The sequence below is a fragment of the Thalia democratica genome, chromosome 2, assembly GCF_965202585.1.
Source record: "Thalia democratica chromosome 2, ktThaDemo2.hap1.1, whole genome shotgun sequence".
NCBI classification, from domain to species: domain Eukaryota; kingdom Metazoa; phylum Chordata; class Thaliacea; order Salpida; family Salpidae; genus Thalia; species Thalia democratica.
In genome coordinates, this window is record NC_139166.1 from 43,515,129 (window position 1) to 43,538,415 (window position 23,287).

General features: G+C 26.2%; 1 protein-coding gene across 1 annotated transcript; it reads right to left on the reverse strand.

Annotated features, from left to right (window-relative positions):
* Positions 1-9,176: 9,176 nt before the first annotated feature.
* LOC145829210 (ribosomal RNA large subunit methyltransferase E-like) lies at positions 9,177-15,328 on the reverse strand. The gene is made up of 6 exons (XM_082936944.1): positions 15,195-15,328; positions 13,908-14,069; positions 12,840-13,000; positions 11,997-12,109; positions 10,084-10,212; positions 9,177-9,754 (listed from the first exon to the last, which is right to left on the reverse strand). The coding sequence occupies exons 1-6, from the start codon at positions 15,236-15,238 to the stop codon at positions 9,584-9,586; spliced, it is 780 nt and encodes a 259-aa protein (XP_082793070.1). The 5' UTR covers positions 15,239-15,328; the 3' UTR covers positions 9,177-9,583.
* Positions 15,329-23,287: the final 7,959 nt, after the last annotated feature.

Consider the following 23,287-nt stretch of genomic DNA (forward strand, 5'->3'; position numbering starts at 1 on the left):
AAAGTTCATGAATAAAATTTTTTCTTGTTCAAAATTCAACCGGATATACACATCCTGACTTTTAGAGTTAGGTTCTGTACATTTGTGCAACCGTTTGTAATTTCATTATATTTTATCAATTATTTTGTCGCTTTGCCAAAGCATAATCGATACAATTAAAATAAACATTATTGGAATTAAGGTACAGACAATTGTAAAAAAATAAAAGAAAATAAGTGCATTGACTAACCACTAAACTTAAAATCTAAAGTACATTGGAATACAGGTTGAAAAAATATATATCGAAAATATTGAAAAACCTTATATACTATTTACAGAGGAAAGGCGCTGCTAATAAAATCAAACTATAGAGTTACCCAAATTCTACATATTATATCAATGGTTTATAATGGTTTATTTTCGTTAGGTTTATAAATCAAAGGTTTGTTTTCGTCTAAATTAATTATTCAAATAAAGTTAAAAATGGAATTGTAATTAATTGTAGTTAACTAGTTTTAAAAAGCATTAGGAAAATTATAAGTCTCCTGTATTCTAAAGATTAAGTATTAAGTTTTGATAGTCGTCAATGTAAGAAATATAATGAGTTTTGCAGCCGTTAAAGACTACTCCGTATTTTTTCTTTGAAGATATTCTATATGGTTAGTATACATTTTTTAAGTATGGAGACCAGATTGGCAAGTTGCATTCAAATTTAAGGCGAATTTATATAAATACAACTTTTTAAGAATATTAATATCAGTATATATGAAACTCGAAATAATACAGTTAATAAAATGTAGTACAGTAGACTACTGCTTAAGTACGCACTTTTTTTGGTACGCACCCCGCCTTAAGTACGCACTTATCAAGAAAGACAAAATCGAGAATCCATCCTTATTTCAGCTTTGAAAATCCTAAGAAGTTCCCTCATATTATCACGGGAGACATATGTTGGCTTTGGTGGTGCAACTTTACTTTTATCCTTAGACTTGTTCCATAGAGTCATTTTCTGACGCTTTTCATCCATTTTTCTAAATTTCTCTAGATTTTTCTTAAATTTCTTAAATTTTTTCTATTCAAAAAGTTTTAGAATATCTGCAAAAGAAAGGCTAATTTTAATGTGACATAGTATAAAACTAGTTATCAACAAAAACTAGTTACAAATTTTATAAAGTCAAAATAAACATACAAAAAGAAACGACAACAACAAAAAACTAAAGTCAAAAAAAAATTAATGAGCATCTTATCATTGTGCACTTTTACTATAAATGTTTCTACTGATATAAACTTTCTTACAAAAACAGTCCTGAAACGTTTTTCTTTCATACAAAAAAAAATCAAACACTTTTTAGCTAATAAAAAAATTATAATAAATGTAAATAAACATTTATTAATTATGTAGAAACTTTTATAGAAAAATTAAATTATTTTTAAATCTATTAAAAAATTTGCAGATTAGAAATATGTATTAAATGTTATTTAAAATAAAAAGACTTGATTATTTGGCTTAATTATTTGGTGGCTAGTTGTGAGAAAGAAAACAAACAACTAAATTTCATATTGTACTATTTCTTCAAAAAGTACACACTACCCGTGCTAAGTACGCACTTTTTGATCGGGTTCAATTTGCGTACTTAAACGGTAGTCTACTCTAATCGTTATTAGTATGGTGGTTTCATTAAAAATTATCATCATTAAATTCTAAGTTATTAAAACGAAAGTGTATACTATTTAAAAAGTCAAAAGTAGAGGTAGACGATTTTCAATATTTAGAACCCGTCATTTACTAGAACTTAAATTTAATTTTCTTTCTTTTAGACAATGGTAAACTATATTTAATAATAAATAAGATATATTGTATAATAAACTTAACTATAAAAGTTAAGTGTCGAAAACTTATTGTTTTGCTTTTTTTTTATTTCAAAATATGATGTATATAGAGAAAAACAAATTTACATTTATCATGAAAATTTAAAAAATTTCAAAATTGCAAAAACAGTTTCTAACGATTGTAATAGAAACTTCTTTAAAAAGTTTTTGAAATCTTTTAAAAGTTATTGTTTTACAGGTTTTCAAAAACACAAGAACTTAAAGATTATTCAGCGATAATTAAATATGAAATATGAGTATAAGTTACTTGATTAACTTATATGTTTTTAAAATTTATAATAAAATAATAAAATTTGTTTGTATTGTGAAACTCTAATATAGGTTTCTAGAAAATTAGAGGTGCAAAAACCGTTTTCAGAAATTTAGAGGTGCAAAAAACACCGAGAATAAAGTCAAAAGATTTCAAGCTGGCTTTACTGTAATGAATAAAAAGTAAACATGTTGCGTGTAATAATCGTCTGAAAAAATAGTTGATTAAAGGAAACAAAAAACTTGGTGTAGTTTTTATAAACTTCTGCTCCTAGTTATACTTGATTTAACTATAATTAATTTATTACTCTATTTCAAAATGTTTTTCAGTACTTATTTCGTTTATACTTACGTTATTTCAACTGTCATTACTAAAGTAAATTTTAAAGAAATTTTTGTCTACTAAAGTAATAATTTTATTCGTAATTAAAACATTTTGTATATTATATAGATTTCAGCAAAGATTTTAAAGAAGATTACCTGGGCGAGATTTGACTAACCTCGGACTTGTTATACAAATAAACATGTCTGTTTAATTGTTAGTGACTTTTTTGCTCTAGGACTAAGTAGGAATTTATTAATGATGTGAAATCAAGACGGTCAATCGACGTAATATACTTACGCAGTTTATTATACGACATACTGTTTTAATATCTTGGTTATACCTAAAAATCAGGCTTTTTTACTTAATATAACAAAAGTATTTAATTTCTACTAGTGTTTGTTTATCATAATAAGATTATCTCAATAGGCATATGCAAGTTGTATAACAATTTATAAAATTTATTAAAATGAATTTAAAAACAACTAACTATAAAGCGCTAATACATTAGTCAGCAATAATACAACATTTACAACAGACTTAAATTGTAGTTTTTAGACCGTAATATAACGGTTTTTGTATCTGAATATTACAATTGTAAAGGTTTGCTTTTAAAATTTGCTTATGTTAAATTTATTAAGTCACCCGAATTATTATAAGATCTAACTTATATATAGTTATAACTGCTTACTTTAAAATCCTACAAAGAATAGTTCAAAATATTGTAAAGTAAACGATTTAGTGAATTGTATATTATTAACGAAAAACGTCTGTTAAAGTAGATTGAAAGAACAAAAATATATGAAATAATTAAAAAAAAAATTGAAATAATGTGTACGATGAAACATCAATAAATAAGGTGATAAAAATAATTAAACTTATCTTTAGTTAATATTAAAGTTAAAGTTTATACTAACAGTGTTTTTTACGTAATACATTAAATAATAATATTTTTATAAAACTAAAAAAATATACTTTAATAATTTTATTAAGACTAGTTAGTTTTTGAAGAAATCTAGATTAAAATTAAGAAATAAAATAAACAAGTAGAATGGGTTAGAATTTATCAGGTTAGAAGTGATCGGGTTAGAAGTGATCGGGTTAGAAATGATCGGGTTAGAAATAATCGGGTTAGAAATGATTGGGGTAAATTGGGTTAGAAATAGTCGGGTTAGAAATAATCTTGTTTGAATTGATCGGGTAAGATATAATCGGGTTAGATACGATCGGGTTAGAAGTGATCAGGTTAGAAATGATTGGGGTAAATCGGGTTAGAAGTGATCGGGTTAGAAATGATCGGGTTAGAAGTTATCGGGTTAGAAGTGATCGGGTTAAAAATGATCGGGTTAGAAGTGAAGTGAACGGGTTAGAAATGATAGCGGGTTAGAAATGATCGGCTCCCATTTTTAAAACATATAATGACAGGATATTCTAAGTAAGTTGGTCAAGCTTGGGTCAAAAATATAACAAAACTATTGCCTGCTTTTTGCTTGTAAAACACCTTCTGAGCCACTTGTAGCAATGACTATTTGACCAATGACTTGGTTGTAAAATAGTATTTAATCATCTGTTTAGTAGTTAGTACTAAGTTTTTATTACATCTACGTAAGTTTCATATGGAATACATAAAAATTCTAGTACGAGAATTAATTTTCAAAACTAAAAAGATAATTTTAGATTCTGATTTTAATAGCTTTACTTTAAATTATAATTGGTAAAGCTGTATTTGAATTTTAAAAAATATATAACGCAAATAGTTTTGTTTTACTAGTATCAGCCAACTCTAAATTCTTGAGAGCAAAGAAGATAAATTTAATGTCGTTTTGGTAGGTATTTGACTTATAAAAAAAGTAAAATTTAAAGAGTGATAGTATATGGCATTTAGTAAACTTATTAAGTATATAAATATTAAATTTCATAATTTATGTTATTAAATATAACTATTTAAAGTTTAAAGTTAATCGATTGCTAATAAAGATCCTAGCGAAACAAGTTCACTGGAATATCTAATAAAAACAAATTTCAACAGTACTCTTTCTTTATTAAACTAACACATGTTTCTGTTTGTTAACAAGTTAATATACTTCAATGGACATACGAAAATTGAAGAAATATATAGAAATATGAAAGTATTTCAGAGTATCAGAGACATGTGCTAGTTTAATAAAGAAAGAGTACTGTTTAAATTTGTTATTAAGTATATAAATATAAGTGGTAAGAAAACGAAGTTTTTTAACTCATAAGCAATATATTGATGCCAGATTTTTTACCATGTACATTTTCTATTTTGCATATATTTTAATTTAGTTCATTACGCTTGTTTGTTTATACTTTCTCAAAACCATTTAAACGTTTTTATTTTACCAAATAAATAGATAACAACTTAAAAACCGGTATTACTTTAATAAACACTTTGTTCACTTTTTTAAATATCTATATAGTACTTAAGTTCCTCATGCAGTGAACATCTAACTAGAACTAAATAATTTGAATCGTATCTTTTTTTGTACTGCAGGCTTAAAGGTTATACAAAACAAATAAGCATGCTTTTGTTACATTAAAACATCATTGCAATTCAAAAATAAAAAACGATTAAAACTGCATAATAAAACTGTAATCGTACACCTTGATAACGGTATAAAAACAAAGTTTATCATTTTGAAACTAAACAAGAACATTTAAACTAATTAATACGAGTAAAAACTAAAACTAAATCAAAATTTAATTACTCCCCAATAGCAGCCGAAACTGTTCATACGTTGCGATTTAGATATATATGTGCATATCGATATATTAAAGATTTGCTAGCGGCAATTCTAAAACAACAAAATAAAAACAAAAAATATGTAAATTTCTAAAGTTATTATTTTAGTTCTCTTCTTTCTTCTATAAAATAGTATTCTGCGTTCACGTCATTATTGGATGGTTGAAAAACTCAATAATTAAACTTATAAAAAAAGTAATTGCCTATCAATGTCGACACGCCCGCAGGTCTATATGTAATTTAGTCTCAATCGACCGACATTAACAACGTCTAATTTACTGTGTTCGGATGTTTCTTGATGCGTTAGTCACTTACACTTAGTATATGACTAATCGAGCAAAGCTTAGGCTGTCAGAGTGTTCCTAACACAATTGTGAGTCTAGTACGTTTAAACTCTGATTCGTATATTTTTTTGGTTTATCTTAGGCAAGATAAAAAAATAACTTATGGCGGATACTTACCGTAAAACTATTTCAAAATCTTTAATATTGTCGATCAAAAGTACCTTCAGCTTTACTCGGACAAGAGTTTTTAACTTCAAGTTTTTCCTTTGAGTGGATTCTGGTATGTATAAAGCTGCTCTTGGATAACATTAATAGAAACGGATAAATCTAATATACTAGTTCTTACTACTTGATTACTATTACCAAACTGGTTATTAATGCACGTAATTTATATACAATATTAATAACCATACTGTAAAATAAGTAAAAGAAAACAAAATACAGTATTAATAAATATATTTTCTGTACTAGTCATCGATACTAATTTTTATCGTAATATTTTCACCTAGACTTACAATTTGTGTTTTTTAACTAGTGTAAAATTAACCGTCCGTGCAAAAGTGGCTTCGTTCAAAAATTTCTTCGTGCAAAACTGACCCGTCTCGATTTTAAGCAGAGTAAACTACAAGTGTAGCATCATCATTAAAAGACCTACCTACTTCATACGCATGTCCGTTTTAATATCTAATACGAGCAGGCATCACTTGGACCTTGTTTTCAGTTTAGGGTCTACTTAAAAACTTAACATCCAACTGAAAATATCCAATTACAGATGTATTGAAAATTTTGAAAACGCTTAAAAGGAGGTCAATCTGTAGCAATACCGCAAGCGATCTTTATCTAAAAATCAGAGGGTAAGCATTAGTAAGAAAGAACAACAAAATAAACATACAGTGCTACAATTTGGTCTTAAATTTTAAAGTTTACGTACAAATAAGCTGTTTTAGTAAAAAATATGTTTTAGCTGTAGATAAGAATAGTTTAATTTTAAATCTGTGCGTTGTGCAAGTAGTGCCTTTGTCTTTAAAGGATTTTTTATAAAAGTCTATAATTACTTTAAGAAAGTTGAAATTTTAGCATTGTAATAACCTTATAACTACAAATTGTGAACTGAACTTTTCAACGCTATTGCAAAAAACAGGGTTCTTATCAACAATGAAATAAATTTTAGATTATTAAAATGTTTCTTAATTGGTTAAATTTAATAATAGTTTTAATTTATTGTAAAACGCATACTCTATAAGGGATTGTTAACCTGCAACTAGTTGTAAACAACCTTCAATTTTTTTTACAAGTATTAATACTAAAACTTACACTAGACTGAACCGCACGACCATCAGCAACAATATCCGAGAACAGCTTCGTTCTTATTAGAACTTATCAGGCAGACATAGTTTTGCTAAAAAGAGCTTAAATTCTTTTAATACTTAACAATTTGTTTAGTGATTCAACTAAAAAAACAATTTTTATCGATATCCGAAGCATACTTCTTCTGTATTAAACACAAAGTGTTTTTTATAGTTGAAATAATACTATTGTTACTGGCTACTTATAACAAAGATTCATTTTATAAAATATGTAGTTCTTAGTAAGTTTAATTTCTACTACTTTTTTTTCTCTATTTTTAAAAGTACAGAGAAGTATATAACATACATAAATAAATTTATTTGAAATTAAATTGACTGCAGTTTAAAAGAGATCCTAAATATAACTTTTCAAGACATGAAAAGTTTACTATGTTAATGCACTTTGACCCAACAAATAAAAACTAAATATAAAATCACTAAGTGGTAAAGATTTTTTTTTTCTTATGCTTAAACATTTACGTTTTCTTTTCTACAAATTTTCCTTTCAGAGGTATTGACTTATTTTTGTGCATTTTTAAAGTAGTTAATAGCTTTTATTTAAGTTTTTTTCCATCTTTTATGATATTTTATAGCAGCCTCTATTTTATCTTGCAGTAATAATATTAATGTTGATTTTTTAAATTTAACATTGATGAACTTATTTTGTTTTCGGAAGTTTTTTCAATTGACCTGCAGTATCAGATGTTTTTGTTTTGTTTTTTTTATAGGTGTATACATTTCTTTCCTTCGTTCTAAACACTTTTCAATAAATATTTACAACTTGAATTTTTAATTACTCTTTTTTTAGTCATATTTCGTATTGTTTTTATTATTGTTGATAGAATGAGTTTTTTTATACAGTTAATTACATTGTTAAACTTTTCTTAAGTTTTTAATATAGTATATTTAGAGTTAAAAGTTATGTGATATAAAAGATATTTTCAAGATGATTTGTTAACTCTGCTTTGTCAATTCTAGTAGTTTTAGCTTTTTTTTCGTTCACTTGCTTTTTCTTACTGCGTTCAAGACGTAGCCTCTATAGAATATGGGTAGAAGTCAAACATGCACGAAGGAACACTTTGGCACGAAGACGTTTTTGCACAGGTTGAATTTTTTCCATAAGAACAAATTTAGCTAAAACTGCAGATTTATAAGTCATAAAAACAAAGTATTTTAACTATTTTATTAAAATTAACAAAACTCAAACTTGAAAATTGCTAGACTTTTTGTTCAAAATTCGAGTTTTTTTTTTTAATTTGTTTAATTCCAGTTTTTTTTTTGCCTAAATTGTCAAATTCCAGGTTTTTCCAGGTAAAGTGTCAACTCTGAATTAAGTCAGTATAAACTATTTGTTAAGCAACTTGATAAATAAAGTTAAGTAAGCTTAAAAAAAAGCAACACTTCAGCTAACTGTTTAGTAATACTTAAATTTTTGTAAGTTTGCAATATTTACTGTTTTAAATGCTTAAAGACTTGGGTTTTTAAACTCTATTGTTATTAACAGAGTTAAAAAGATTTACTAAAGATAAAAATTAAATCTATAAATATAAAGTAATAGTCATAAACTATTATATACAATAAACGTATATTAAACTTGCTATTGACGAAAAAGAAATACTGTGCAATAAGTTTTCTATTAAATTGATTTATCATTATTAAAATCTCAATTGAAATAAAACAATATCCATTGTTAATTATGGTTAAGAAATTTGTAAACCTAATCTACAATAACAAATAAATACTGGAATATTGGTTTGCAAACTAATTAAAACTGAAATTATAAAAAATTCAAGTAGAGTAGTAAAACTTAAGTTTAAAAATAACATTAGGTTTGTAAAAATATTTACTTTATAAAACGTTTATTTTAAAGTAATTTTAATGAACTTTGACCATGTTGTTAACTTAAGTCGTCTTCATTACTGACTTTTTAAACTTTTATTTCAAAACTAAAATAGTTTTGAAGGGTTTAAAAGTTGTGAAAATTATGTATATATTATAAATGTTAATTAAAAACCGTTATTTCTATTCTTAATATGATCAGAGGGAAATTGACACAAATTACCTAAAAAACAGGTCATTTTCAGTAGCAATACGTTGACTAATCTAAATAGTGTTTGTAGTAAGTATTCCTTAAAATATTTACTTCATTATTTTTTTCATAATTTTTCAATGCTTTTTATAAACTACAATTAAGTTTTAAGTTAAAATAAGTAGTTACCACAACACATTAATTACACTATGACAAAGTTTTATTAAACTCAAAGAGTGAAAGTCATAAAAAAACATAATTTATGAAATAAATATAAGATTTCCTAACACTATTTTAAACAAAACAAAGAGGCAGTGTTAACATTTATAGATACAGGGTGGCGACTCGTTTTTTTAAAAATTTTTCCAGGTTTTTCAAATTTCTTCCAGGTTTTTAAAAGTAAACATTTTTGGGTCTATTTTTAGTTTAAAGTTAAATTTAAGGTAAGAAACTGTGTTAAATAGTACTGTAAAGCTACTTAAAATGTGTTTTTTAATAAAAAAAAATTTGGTGATGACAAAATTTTTTTATCAATATGATAAAAAATCTTTGAGTAAAACCGAATTTTTACTACTGAACATGTTAAAATTCTTAAAAATTCCAGTTTTTTTTTGCCTAAATTGTCAAATTCCAGGTTTTTCCAGGTAAAGTGGCAACCCTGTAGATAAAAAAACTCACTTAAAAAAGTTATATAAATGCAAAAATACTCAATAAATGTTCTTATCTTCTAAACTTTTTGCACAAAAGAAAGTTTTCACTTGATTCTTTTCTGCTACTTGGTGGTTTGACTAGCTGCACAGTTTTAAAATTCTTCAGCAAACGTTGTTTCCACTCATTCGTCTCAGGACCCATCCACATTTTGAATAAAAATGTTCCGTCTTGTTTGAGTAGCTGGAACAGTATGACATTTGACTAATGATCAAAAAACAAATAGTTTACTGCTTATAAGTTCTCGAACAGTTCAATAACAAGTAAATACCACGTGTTTACATCAAAAAAAAAAATTACAAATTGATATGAAAACATGCTAAATTATTAATAAACTTTTTATTCTCTTATTAATTATTAATACAATTTTTTGATAAAGCGGTCATATTTTAGTCACGTGTGCGGCAGTAATATTGTAATAACAAACCTTATCAGCAAACAGTGACATAAAATTCAAAATAAAGCCGTTTCGACTTAACAGATGACAAAAGTTTGCATTTTTATATACTCACCTTATAAGCAAGTTTATAGGCACTAAATATCATGTTGGACAACTTGATGGCATCATGAGACTTAATTCCACTAGCTCTAGGTGCAGCATCACTCACTAATAAGTCCAACTTTTTGAATTTTCCGTCTTCCTAAAAATGGACAGAGTAATTTAGTATTTGTAAAACTAAAATTAATAATCTTTTTAACTAAAACATAAACAAAACTATGACAACTCATGCAAAAATAATATAACTTGTTTAAAATATTTAACATGTTTAAAACTTAGCGTTATATATTTCGATTAGGTAATTGATCAAATTATTTTTGGAGAAGGGAAGAAAATTTTTTGATATTAGTAATTTTTAATAACATATAACCTGAAATTAATGTTTTTAAATAGCTGTTTGAGCAGACTAATTTGAGTGTTAAACAAGCTCTAAGTTTTATTTATTTTTTTTATTTACACTGCAATACTTTTACTTACAGTCAATGTAAATAGTCTTATATTATAATACTTTACTTAAAACTTGATAAAAGTTAAGTTAAAAAGCAAAAGTTATTTTATAAAATGTATTGCCTTAATTTAAATTTCACATAAACAAAAATAACCTAGGTAATTTAGCTTTTTAAAGTATTAAGCATTTCTATAAAAAAAACTTTTTTCAAGTTAACCTTAAAAAAGTAGTAATACATTAAGGGCATAGGGGGGGGTAAACACCCTTTTTTGGTTTTTGATCATATTTTAAATAGTTTTTACTAAGCTACAAGATGCTTTTTACAGATTTAAAAAATTCAAATTAATTTTTGAGATATAGCCGGTCAAAGTCAGAGGCAACAATAGGATCCTTATGGGAGGCGCAAACTAAAACGTCAAATAACTAGAAATCACTAAAAATCTATCTCCTCCTACGTTTTTTGAGATAACTACCTCAAATTTTCAGGATATGTTCCTTGCAGTATTTAGAAAATTCTGTCGGAACAGAATTTAAAAAAATTAAAAAATAAAAATTTTATAACAAAAAAACAAAAAAAAAACTGTTTTTTTTGTTTATTTTTTATATAAAATTTTTATTTTTTATTTTTTTTAAAATTCCTTCCGACAGAATTTTCTAAATATATCAAGGAACATTTCCTGAAAGTTTGAGGTAGTTATCTCAAAAAACGTAGGAGAAGATAGATTTTTAGTGAAATAGTCTATTTTTGCCGTTTTAGTTTGCGCCTCCCATAAGGATCCTATTGTTGGCTTCGACTTTGACTGGCTATATCTCAAAAACTATTTCGATTTTTTTAAATCTGTAAAAAGCATCTTGTAGCTTAGTAAAAACTATATAAAATAAGATCAAAAACCAAAAAAGGGTGTTTACCCCCCCCTATGCCCTTAACACTTTATTTTTAAAAGAACAAATGTTTAAAAATATACATAACATTTATTAAACGAATTAGAAGCCTTTTTTTTGTGAGATAAAAACGCTATTGTAAAGTACTACAAGTTGTAGTATGAGTGTTTACCTATTTCAAGTACAAATCGATTATGCAATCAAATGCATCATATGCGCATGGTTTGTTTTTTGTAGTAGTTAATTATAGAACAACACATTCTATTTAGATACTGTGTAGATAATAAAACTTATGTAGAGTACTAATTTTGAACAACAAAGTTTAAGGTTATATATAATAAAACGAAAAAATGTAGTTTAAATAAATTTAAAACTATAACTATTAAGTTTAAAACCACCTTTAAAATAAATTTAACTAAAAGTACTTCGATTTTTTTCAACTCAAAACTTTTAAATAAATTATTTAATACTTTCAACCACAAAACTAGTTTTTATGTTTCATAGTGATTTAATCTCAATTTATTACTGTTTTAAAACAGCAACAAAAAACTTAAGTTTTAAACTAAGTTAGTAAACAAAACTATGGGAATTACTACTTTAAAGCAGTTGATAATTTCATTTTGCACTGATATGTCTGTAAAGTCCCCTTCGATAAATGTAACATCTTCAACTGGACTACATCTTGTCAAGTCTACTCCAACAACTGTACCTTTAATATACACAGGTTGAATTGTATGTTAGATAGCAAATAAACACATTTGTTCAGTTTAATCGTAAAATGCATACATTTTTACACAAAAATTAAGTAGTAGTAACCTAAGTAATTCTATATAAACTTGAAAAGTTACAGGGTGGCCACTGGTTTTTAAGAAATTCCTTTCAGGTTTTCTGATTTTCTTGTAGGTTTTTTTAAGTACTTTTTAAAACCTTGTAGTACAAAATTAAATCTAAGGTAAAAGTAGTTGTGAGTTTGTATAAAGTTACTAAAAAGATGCTGTAACATTAGTATATTTTATTACAAATAAAACAGTGAGTAGTATATAATCTGTTGTTATAAATAATATTTATATTATATCTAACCAAAATTTAATTATTTTACATTACATCAAAACTGTTCAAAATTTGAGGTTTTTTATAAGTTTAGTTCAGTTTATAGGTTTTTAGTTTTTATTTTTTAAATATCAAGTTCTAGGTTTTTTAACTAAATTTTCAATTCCCAAGTTCCAGGCAAAAGACCTGGCCAGTGGCCACCCTGAACTTAAAATTATTTTTAAAACCGATTTCCTGAAGTTTTTAGAAAACAGGATCAACTTTAAAAGAAAATATTTTTTTATTTTTAAGAAAGTTAAACAACATATACAATAATGAATTATATATACTATAACAAATGAGTTCGATTTGAATTAATACTTTTCTATTTGTACTAATTTTGTACAAACCGTTTCCTACTTTGTTATCATAAGTTGACTTAGGAAAGACTTGCTCAGCAAGAACCTGACACCAAGAACCAGGAGCACATCCAAGGTCTAAAATATTCATGCCACTTTTAAATATCTTGTGCTTTTCATTGATTTCTTTTAGTTTGTATGCACTTCGGCATCTAAAATAAAACGTAAATTTAGGTTTTATGAGGTTGTAAACTTCAAATATAGAAATAAATAAAAAGTAAATTCTTGATGATTTAAAGCAAAAGGGAGAATAACACTTTTTTTTAGAAAAACTAAAATTGGCTTTTATACTAAAGTTTTTATTATTAACTTTAAATTAGTTATTATTGAATATAAAAAATTTAATTAACTTATTTGAGATATAGTCATTTTTTGAAAAAACGTTCCAATACATATATACTGTATAATATTTTGAAAATTTTTAAAATTCATAAAAAAACTATCTACTGTTTTTTGTGAGCTACAAAACTCAAGTGTTCAAAAATCTTTTTTGCATCGTTTTTAAGATTTCGAGTGTTAGAATTTTTCGATATTTACAACAATAGTAAATAAAATGGTTATTAAAATAAAATCAAAACCAAAAAATTACTTTCATATAAAATATCAAAATACTAGTAATTTACTGTGAAAATTGATAAGTATTACTTAAAAATGAAGAATATATTTTTAGTGAAGCAACAGTTTTTTTTTAATACTTATAGAGCACTTATTGAACTCACCTAATCTGACCCTTATAGCTAAAAATTACTTTTAATTTTATTTAATGGTAACAGTGTCCGATAGCTAAAATAAAACTACTAAATTAGATCAACTGGTAAAAAATCTACGCCCTTAACCTATTTCAAACAATTCTCAAAGTTAATAAGATTATTTATAGTTTTTGTTAAAAAATTATATAATAGTTTAAAGCTAATCACATGTATGTTATTTAGTTTATTATTGTTGGAATGTAACTTAAGTAAAAAAAAACTTATATTTTCAATCTTTACTATAGGCTTAATCAAAACGCTGGTAAAAAAAAAGCATATTTATCATAAATAACTATAACGTGGTTCTTACCTATATCCTTCTTCCTTACACTTTTTTACATAAGGATCTTTCATTTGCCGTAATTTGTATTCAAATGTACCTTGGATAGGAATTGATTTGAAATTTTTTTGTGAAATGGCTATTTTTGATTTTGTTCTTTTGACAGACAAAGCTGACGAAGAGAAAATACATCTGAATAACATTTCAGTGTAAAATATCAGCAAATAATTTAAAAATAAACTTAAAACTAATGGTATTTTAAAATTTAACTTAAAATTGTGAAATGAATATTCTATAACAAAGCTTAACCAAATTTTCAACTAATATTCAAGGTTACCATGAACATTTGAAAAATTATTTAAGAATTGTTTAACCTTTGAAGGATTTATTCAATTAATTTTAAGAGGAATAAACTAGTTCTTTTTATAGTGCAAACTTTAAAATGAGAGTTTGATAACACTTAGACCTACTTACAACTAGGTTTACTTTTATTTTATTTTTATTGTAACTAAAGGCTTCAGTAATAACAGCCAATGAACTATAGGTGCATCACAGATTTGCTGTATAAATAATTTTCATGCATTTGAAATATATATGAATACAAGATAGCATACTTTCATGTACACTGATTCACCCAATAAAAGTAGATAGCAATGAATATTTTTAATATAGTGTTGGCCTTGCTATACAAAAAGCTGAATACAGTAAAACCAAATATTGCCTCGTTCCCCTATGCCCTTAAATACCATACTTAATTACAAGACTTGACTTTGTTTGAACGATACACTTACTAGACTAAAGACACATTTATATATCAGAATGAAAGGTCTTTTAAAACAATATTTTGAAATAATAAGTTTTTGCGGATTATAAAAGCTTTCAAAAACATCAAAAGAAGTATTATTAAAGTTTCATAAACTACAAACTTACAACGTTCAACTCTAAATGAGTAAGGCATTCTTAAAAGTGCAGTTATAACTATTATTTTCAATCAGTTATTAAATAATAGTTATCTAAATTAATATAGTAATTAAATTGATTAAGTAAAATAGCATAAAACTTTATACATCACAAACTTATGTTAAAAAATGAAATATATCAAAGCATTTTTCTTAGAATGTCATTTTCAAGGACGTTTTAATTAAAATCTTAATGGTAAATCTGACTAACATTTCAAATCCAAAATAAAACTAGAGTAATTTTATAAACTAATAAAATAACTATTAAAAATTTTTAACAACTTAAAACAATGAAACATGATACATCTTAAAAGTATTTATTTTTTGATTTTTTCAAACTATATAAAAACAAACTCACCGTTTTTGATATATAAAAACTCCAATGTTTTTATTAAAATTCATCTAATGAAAAGTGATAGCTTTTTATAAGTTTTGAAAACACCTGACAAATACTACACGCTCAAACTACACACAAACATTTATGAAATAAAAATTTGAGGATAATTTTTATCTAAAATCTAGGTTAAAAACGAGATAAAATACAATTAATACAATTTAATACATATAACCAAGCATGTATAAATAAATCGTTGAATTTTGACATTGATAAGATCAACAAAGAAAGATTCTACAAAAATAATGAAGGTTATATATTAGTATTAAGAAAAATGTAGTAGTACAGTTAAACATGAAAATAATAATTCAAATCTGGAATTTTTTAAAATCATTTTGAATAAAAATATAAACGAATTTTGTAATTATTAGTAAAATCATAAAAAATCTTCAAACATAAACTACTTTACTTTATATAACTATTAGAGTAACTACTACTATATACTACCACAGTTTATTTTAACCAGTTACTTATGCAAGAGCTTAAATTAAAAACATAACAAATGAACAGTTTAAAATACTATATATAATCCGAACAAAAAACTTCTCAAGTGATTTTAATATTGAATTATAAAATAAGTTTTAAAAATAAAAACTGTTTTAAAATAATTTTATTGCTAGTATTTCTATTTTATAGTTAATAATTTATTATTAAAAAAATGTTTAACTATTTTTTGTCAACCAAAATTAACATTTGAAAAATACCATTTTAACCACTAGTACAGTTAACTAGGATCTTTCATCTAGATAAAATTCTGAGTTTAAAAATTTTAAACTTAAAACATTAACACAAAATAAACATTATACCACATAAATTTCAGTTTAAATTGTTTACCAAAAAACTTACAAGTTCATAGTCAACAATCTTCAAAGATATACCCTTTTTATTTTAAAAATGCTAATATAAAAAAAATTAATACAACTCAACAGAATACTTTTTCAATATAATATGGAGAGCCATCAGTAGGAGAACAAACAAGCTTGTTGCTATCAAAAGCATAATCATCTTGAAAAGTTTCACTACACATGAAGTAGATTTTTCTGTGTTGACAACAGGAGCTTTGATAACTTTTTCAGATGTAGTAACATTTCGTCTTGTTAGTGTTGTTTCACAAAATCCAACTGACTTGGAAATGGTTTCAATATTTTCTTGCACAGAGTTATCCTTGATAGTTTGAGAGTAACTTATACTGTGTTCTGGAGCTGGTATATCTATTTCTGTTTTAGCTGATTTTGATGAATAGCCTTCACATTGGATTAAAACTTTTGGCTTTTCAGTCACTATTTCTCCCTCCTCTTCTTCTTCATCATCATCACAGCTGTATTGCTCCACATTCAAAACTTGCTTTTTCACAGAAGCATCACCACTTCCATTTTCTGACTGTGCATTTGGTTCATGCTGTATTTTTGACTCTTTCATGGATTTCAGAAGCTTTTTCATGTAAACTTGCCTTGTTGAGTCAACCACAGGACCGTGTTCAATTTTGTATGAATCTAGTAATCTAGAAACTGCTGCATTGGACATAGATTTAAGCTCAACATTTACATCCATAAGTTCAGCAAAGTCTTTGCCTGGAATCCATTCTTCTTCTGAACTGGATTTATTTTTTTTCTCATCAATTTCACTCTCAGAATCAGAAGATGAGTATTCACTTATTTTTGTCATATTATTTTCATATATTTTAATCAGATCCTTCTTCAAAATTTTACCTTGTGGAACAACAATTCCAGCTTTCTCAATTTCATCTTGTATTTCATTTTTACGCATTCTGCGTACTTGATATATGCTCTTGCGTCTGTTACCAGGCATTGCTTAGTAAATTTATCTCTAGTAAAATATTCTGCAAAAATCAAATGATAGTTCTTTTAGGTTATTTATATTATAAATTTCATTTAAAATTTAAGAACTAATTTCAAGTTTTTTTTTCTTAAATCTATATAATAAATTTTAAACATGTAGTAGGTTTTCCCATAACTTTCATAGACACAGCAAATTACTTACTTTAGAATCTTTTAAACTCTAAGTTTGTTTAAGAACTTCTTTACTGTAAATCACAATAAATGAACTAAATTAAATACAGTTCTTCAAGTTTTTAGCATGTCACACTTAGAGAGAAAAAAACTATCCTGAGTGACCAACTAACTATCTTGAGTCATTCTGATTTTTTTTCAAATCTTTAAGTAATTTTCTTTTTAACTAGACAAAATTAATAAAGTCATTTTTTTAACAAAGTCAATTATAAAATAACAAAATATTGAAACTAAATCTCATATAAAATCTTAAAAAACTGGCCTGAGATTTTCAGAAATCCTAAAAATATCCTTAGGTTTTAAATAAAAATACTAAACTGGACTGAGTCACCTGGAGTTTTTTTTAATTCATAACTCCTGAGATTTTCAATTATCCTAAATGTGTGGCAACCGTGATATTATTGAGTATACTTATATTGAAAATATATATAGACACCTACAAAAAATATTAAATTACGCAACAAAAAAAATCAATGCATAAAATTATAAATTCTAAAATAAAAATTAAAAACGCTTAATTAGAAATGAAAAACAAAAATATTAAACTATTAGAATAAATTTAATGGTAGGTAAGTAATAAATAAATTTAGAACACAATATTTTTTACCAAAACAATACTATAAAATAACTGCAAACTTAAAAAAAGGTAGAAACTTGAAGATTTAAAAACTATTTGTATTATTGCATTTTTTGGTTTATTAAAAAACTCTATTCTTTAATACATCTTAAGTGAATAATTTATAGATCCTTTTGTTTGTGACTTGATCGTATTTTATAGTGTTTAAGTAAGCTACTTCACTAAGCTAGTTTTAGTAAGCTACTTTTAGTAAGATGCTTTTCACAATTTCTAAAAATCAAAAAAACAACATTAATATTGTGATTTTTCAACATTCTTTTAAACTTGTCATTTTGACAATTTATGTACCTTATTTAACTTAATTTATATAAAATGAAACACAAATTATTTAATTAAAATGAGAACTTGATGTTGATAGAATTAATGAAATGGCACAATCAGTTTGTAAAAGAACATAAGAATAATAACTTAAAACTATTTATTAAAAAATAAACCTATGTTTACCTTACAATTACACCAATAAGGTCTTTTCATTATCATTGGTTGAAATAATAAAAACTTAAATGACATCACAAGCTTTTGGAAAACTTAAAAAACACTATAACAAAAACTCAAAACAAAACTTAATCTTAAAAAAAAATGAAACCAAACTATGTGGAAACAAACTATTATGTAAACTAAACATTTTTTAACATCTTCAAAAAAAATGTAGTAAATATTCTTTGAAAAATTTGAAATGATACCTTGGTATTAAAGATTTTAATTTTCATGGTAATCAAATGTTAAATAAAACTATATAAACTTTAAGTTAAAATAGTATATTGAATAAAAAAGTTAAATGTCACTTTTAGATTATATGATTCTTGTTTTAAGAACATTTTAGAAATTAAAACTTAAACATTTGTATTTTTATATTAAAATTATGTTGAAAAAGTTGAAATAAAAATTATAAACTGTAATTTATTTTCAAGTAAAAATAATAATGTTTTTAGTTTATATAAGAGGTAATCAAGAAGCTTTGTCTTCTACCAGCTATTAAAGCATCTTTAGTAGTTAAAAATATCTTCTTCTTTTTTCTTTTATATTTTTTTTAAATGTTAATGTAGATTAATATTTTAAGTACATTTATAGTAACCATAGTAAAATATTTTAAATTTGTAATAGTCTTATTTTATAATCACAACATTGCGCGGAAAACGTCAAATTTTCAACCAAAAAAACAGTATAAAACATTTATGAAAACCAAAACTTCTAGGTAAACTGTAACGTAGCTTTAGCTTTTAGCATATCGTTTACCAACGTAAATCCTGTCCCTATAAAAAGCAGTGGCTTCAAGTGTGTTTAAAAGGTTTGTACATATAATCATAAATAATTATAACACAATAAACTCTTTTTATTCTACATTACTAACATTTCATACAAAAACAAATATTAATCTACTATAATTTTTTTACTTACGTTACTGCAAGACACATTACTTGTTACGTTAAGATACTTGTTAAAATCTTTAAAAATATTATTAAACTATTTTGTGAAAACTTTTACACAAAACAAAAAATTTGAAAAAATAAATATAATAAATTAATTTAAAAAAATAAATTGCTTTTTCCCTAGTAAATAAAAACTTAATAATGTTTTTATTCTTAATCAGAGATATTAAAAAACGAGCTTAATTTTTTTCTAAATTAGTTTAAAAAATTTATTAAAGTATATAATAGCAATACTCATGCACGTTTTACTAAAATTATCATTATTTGAACATGAAATTTCTCATAAAAGAAATATAAGGGATTTCATGTTCAAATAATAATAATTTTAGTAAAATGTGCATGGGTATTGTTTTACATAAAAACAGTTTAGATTTTAAAAAAAGCGTGGACCATTTCAAATAGTCTTGGTTAAATGTATTAGAGTAAGTTTAAAACATTTTTTTTGCTACAGTGGCCATTAGAAAATTGAAGGTCTTTAAAAATTTACATTCGGACATATTTGTATATATTATTAAAATATTATAAATTTGGAAAAAAAAAACAACGACCCTTGAGAACACAGCAAAGTAAGAACATAAAAAAATTTTAAAAAAATATTTTTTGGCTTAAACATCCGTTAGAGTAAAAATTCCAAAAAAAAAACATTTTTTTCTAAGGGGCCCAAATCAAAAATTCAAACCCCGATCCAATGAACTTATTTTTAAATTAAATGCAAAGGAGCGTTCTCTAGAAAAATAAATCTTAGTTACCTTTAAGTATAAGGAAAATAATTGGATCTAAAGTTTGGACATTTTTTAAAAATTTCAAAAAATGCTAATCGAGCTAAGTTAACGCACGTGTTTAAATCATAATGTAAACAATATTTTTAAAGTGCAATTCAATATTTTAATAATTATTTGACATCGCCAGAATTTTTCTGGTCACAAATAAAAAGTTAATTAGCACGTATATTAATTTTATAAGCTCTTTACACAGTAAATTAAGCAATATTTTATAGTTGACACAAATAATTAAATAAAAAATAAACTTGAAAGGTTTTAGAGTAGTTTCTAGTATTATAAAAAGTTAATTAAAAGGACTAATTCTAAAAACGATTTACATAAGAAAAGTATTGTGATGAGTACACTTTAAAAATGTTCAAAATAGGGTAAGTACTGGAACTTAATACCAAAACGGTTAGTAAAATGAGATTGCCTTGGGCTTGTTTCATTTTGATTAAAATATTTATTTTATTTTTATACATTAAAATTGTAACAATTGCAACAAATATAAGTAGTTTGAGAATATACGTAGGCAGAAGTCTTGTTAGTAGGTATCAAATAGTAATATTTATTAACAATCTAATATTTTGCAGGTCTGATGAATGGCAGGGTTGCCAAAAACCTGGAATCCTGAAAATTCTGGAAAAACCTAAAACTTGACAACTTAGGCTAAAAAAAACCTGAAAGAACATGGAATTTCGGAAATTTTGAAAAAAATTAAATTTTAAACATTTTTTATATGTTAAACAGTAAAATTTTGATTTGACACAAAATATTTATCTTAAAGATAAAAATTTTTTGCCATCATCAAAAACTTTTTTATTAAAAAACACATAAAAAGTAGTTTTAAGATATCTTTTTAATGTCGTTATATTATTGAGCACAGTTTTTATTCCGAACTAAATTTTAAACTAAAAATAGACCCTAAAACGTTTAATTTTAAAAACCTGGCGACTAAAAATATCTTAAACTTTTTGTACCTTAAACTTAATTTAAAATAAAATAGACCCTAAAACGTGTAATTTTAAAATCCTGGGAAAATTTTGAGAACCTGGAGAAAATTTGGTAAAAACATTTGCCAACCTTGGAATGGTTTGGAGTTTTCCAAAGTGTTCCATATGCCCCATCTTAGCGAGTCAGTGGGTGTTAAGCTGCAAAGTAGGGCCGTGACGAATAGAGTGGCCATAAGTTGGTACTTAGGTACGTTTTACGAGAAATTCGAAATTTACACTATTTACAGTATTTATTATATTTTGGTTTGTATTGAAGACTACAAAAAAAAATCTTAGGCACATTTAAAGGAGGTTTGAAACTTATAATAGACATTTGGAGGTTTTAAATAAGAGGGGGTGAAGAATAACTCCTTGTTAATTTAGTTTAATAATTTATTAACAATGTAAAATCTGAAATGAAAACAAGTATAAACATAAACACTAAAATGAGCTATAGTCTAATTATTCTACATCCCTTCCAACTCATTTGAGATGATAACAAGTTTAAGGCAATGACATAGCTCGTCAAGAGGGATTTAAATAAGTAAAAAAAATATTTGACTAAGATTAAATTAAATTTGATGCATTAAGAAAGCTCAATTAACTTAAACAAGGGATTTATTAGAGGGAAAAAAAATAAATAAAAACTGCAATAAAACGCACTAAATAAATCCAAAACAATTCAAATTCATGCAATTCTACGCTGAATCCTTCCTGGCTCAGCAATTATCACTATCAGCAGCAATTGAGAACTCAGCGACAACTGTTGTATAAACAGGAACAAACAGACTTCACTTATGGTGATTTCTACTTTGGAGTACTCCGCTCTCAAGCTTCCCTGGCGCATTGAAGTCTTTCAACCTACGCAAAGCAAGCGGCACGTTATTTTTTTTGGGAACCATAGGAGCAGGAATGTACTCTTCCTCAACCTCTTCATGATCCGCTTCAACCTCACTGGTTTTACCAGTATTGGCACCGTTGCAATCCTCTGTAATCTTTACAGAAGAATCAGGACGTTGATGATCAACATTGCGCTCATGTGAGCTTGGTAGATTACTGCTCCAACCTCGGGAAGTTTTTGCTTCAATGCTTGTTGAGGCTGGATTGTACATCCTTAAAAACATTCTGTTCCTTCGAGTAAGTCTCCGTGAACCATCAACTCTGACTACATATTGATCATGTGGAAGCACCTCCATTACCACTCCGCTTCTGTCCCATTTACGTGGATGAGTGCCACTCTGGTTCTGTAGTAGACACCTACTGCCAACATGGAGAGGTCGAAAATACCTGGCTCTCTGGTTAAGTACTTCGGAATTCTTAACAAATTTTGTACGGAGCACCTCTTCTTTAAGCCTCCATGCTTTACTCCACATGGGTGTAAAGAAACTATCTTTAGCTGACGTCCATATATGATCTCGGCTGGAGACACTTGACAATCGCTATCGGGAGTATTTCTCAAATGGAGCATCGCACTTAAAAACTTGTCATTGTCCAGACTTCCTGAAGCGTCAAAATTTGATCTTAGCAACCTTTTTGCCTGTTTGACGGCTACTTCCGCTCTACCGTTTGATCTTGGATAGTAAGCTGAAGATATTCGATGCGTAACATCCTAGGTTTTAAGAAATTCCTTTGTTGCACTGGTCGTAATTCCGGTCCACCATCACTTGATATTTTCTCGGGTACTCCAAATCTGGAAAACAAAACTCGAAAGCACTTAATCAACTCACGCGAACCTGCCTGAGAGGTTCCGCTGGGTGTGGAAAATATTTCTGACCAACCCGACAACCTGTCACCGACTACCAAAAAATTGTTTCCGGCAAACTGGAAAAAGTCTGCGAATATTTTTTTAAAAGGGTTTGTAGGAGGATCAGATGCTTCTTGTGGCTATGATGGTTAAGAAGGTGAATTGCGGTTGCAGCTTTGACAATTGGCCCGAATTGCTTCAATGTCTTGTGTAATACCAGGCCAAAAGATAATCTGTTGGGCACGATTATGCATTAATGTGACTCCTTGGTGCGCCGAGTGTAACTTGTTGATGACCCGATATCGTAAACTGACGGGGATTACTACTCTGTTCTTGTAAAGTATAATCCCATCACTTAAGTACAATGCATCATCGTATCTAAAATACGCTGACAAAGATTCATCATGTTTCAAACTTCGACCTTCCTCAATACACCTGGATACTCTTGAAAGAACTTTGTCAT

Excerpts from the sequence above, each read along its gene's own strand:
- LOC145829210 (XM_082936944.1), bottom strand. The coding sequence starts at position 15,238 with ATGAATTTTAATAAAAACATTGGAGTTTTTATATATCAAAAACG. Across the intron at positions 12,110-12,839 it reads TGATAACAAAGTAGGAAACG|GTACAGTTGTTGGAGTAGAC; the intron begins GTTTGTACAAAA and ends TGTATATTAAAG. Across the intron at positions 9,755-10,083 it reads CCTATAAACTTGCTTATAAG|CTACTCAAACAAGACGGAAC; the intron begins GTGAGTATATAA and ends ATACTGTTCCAG.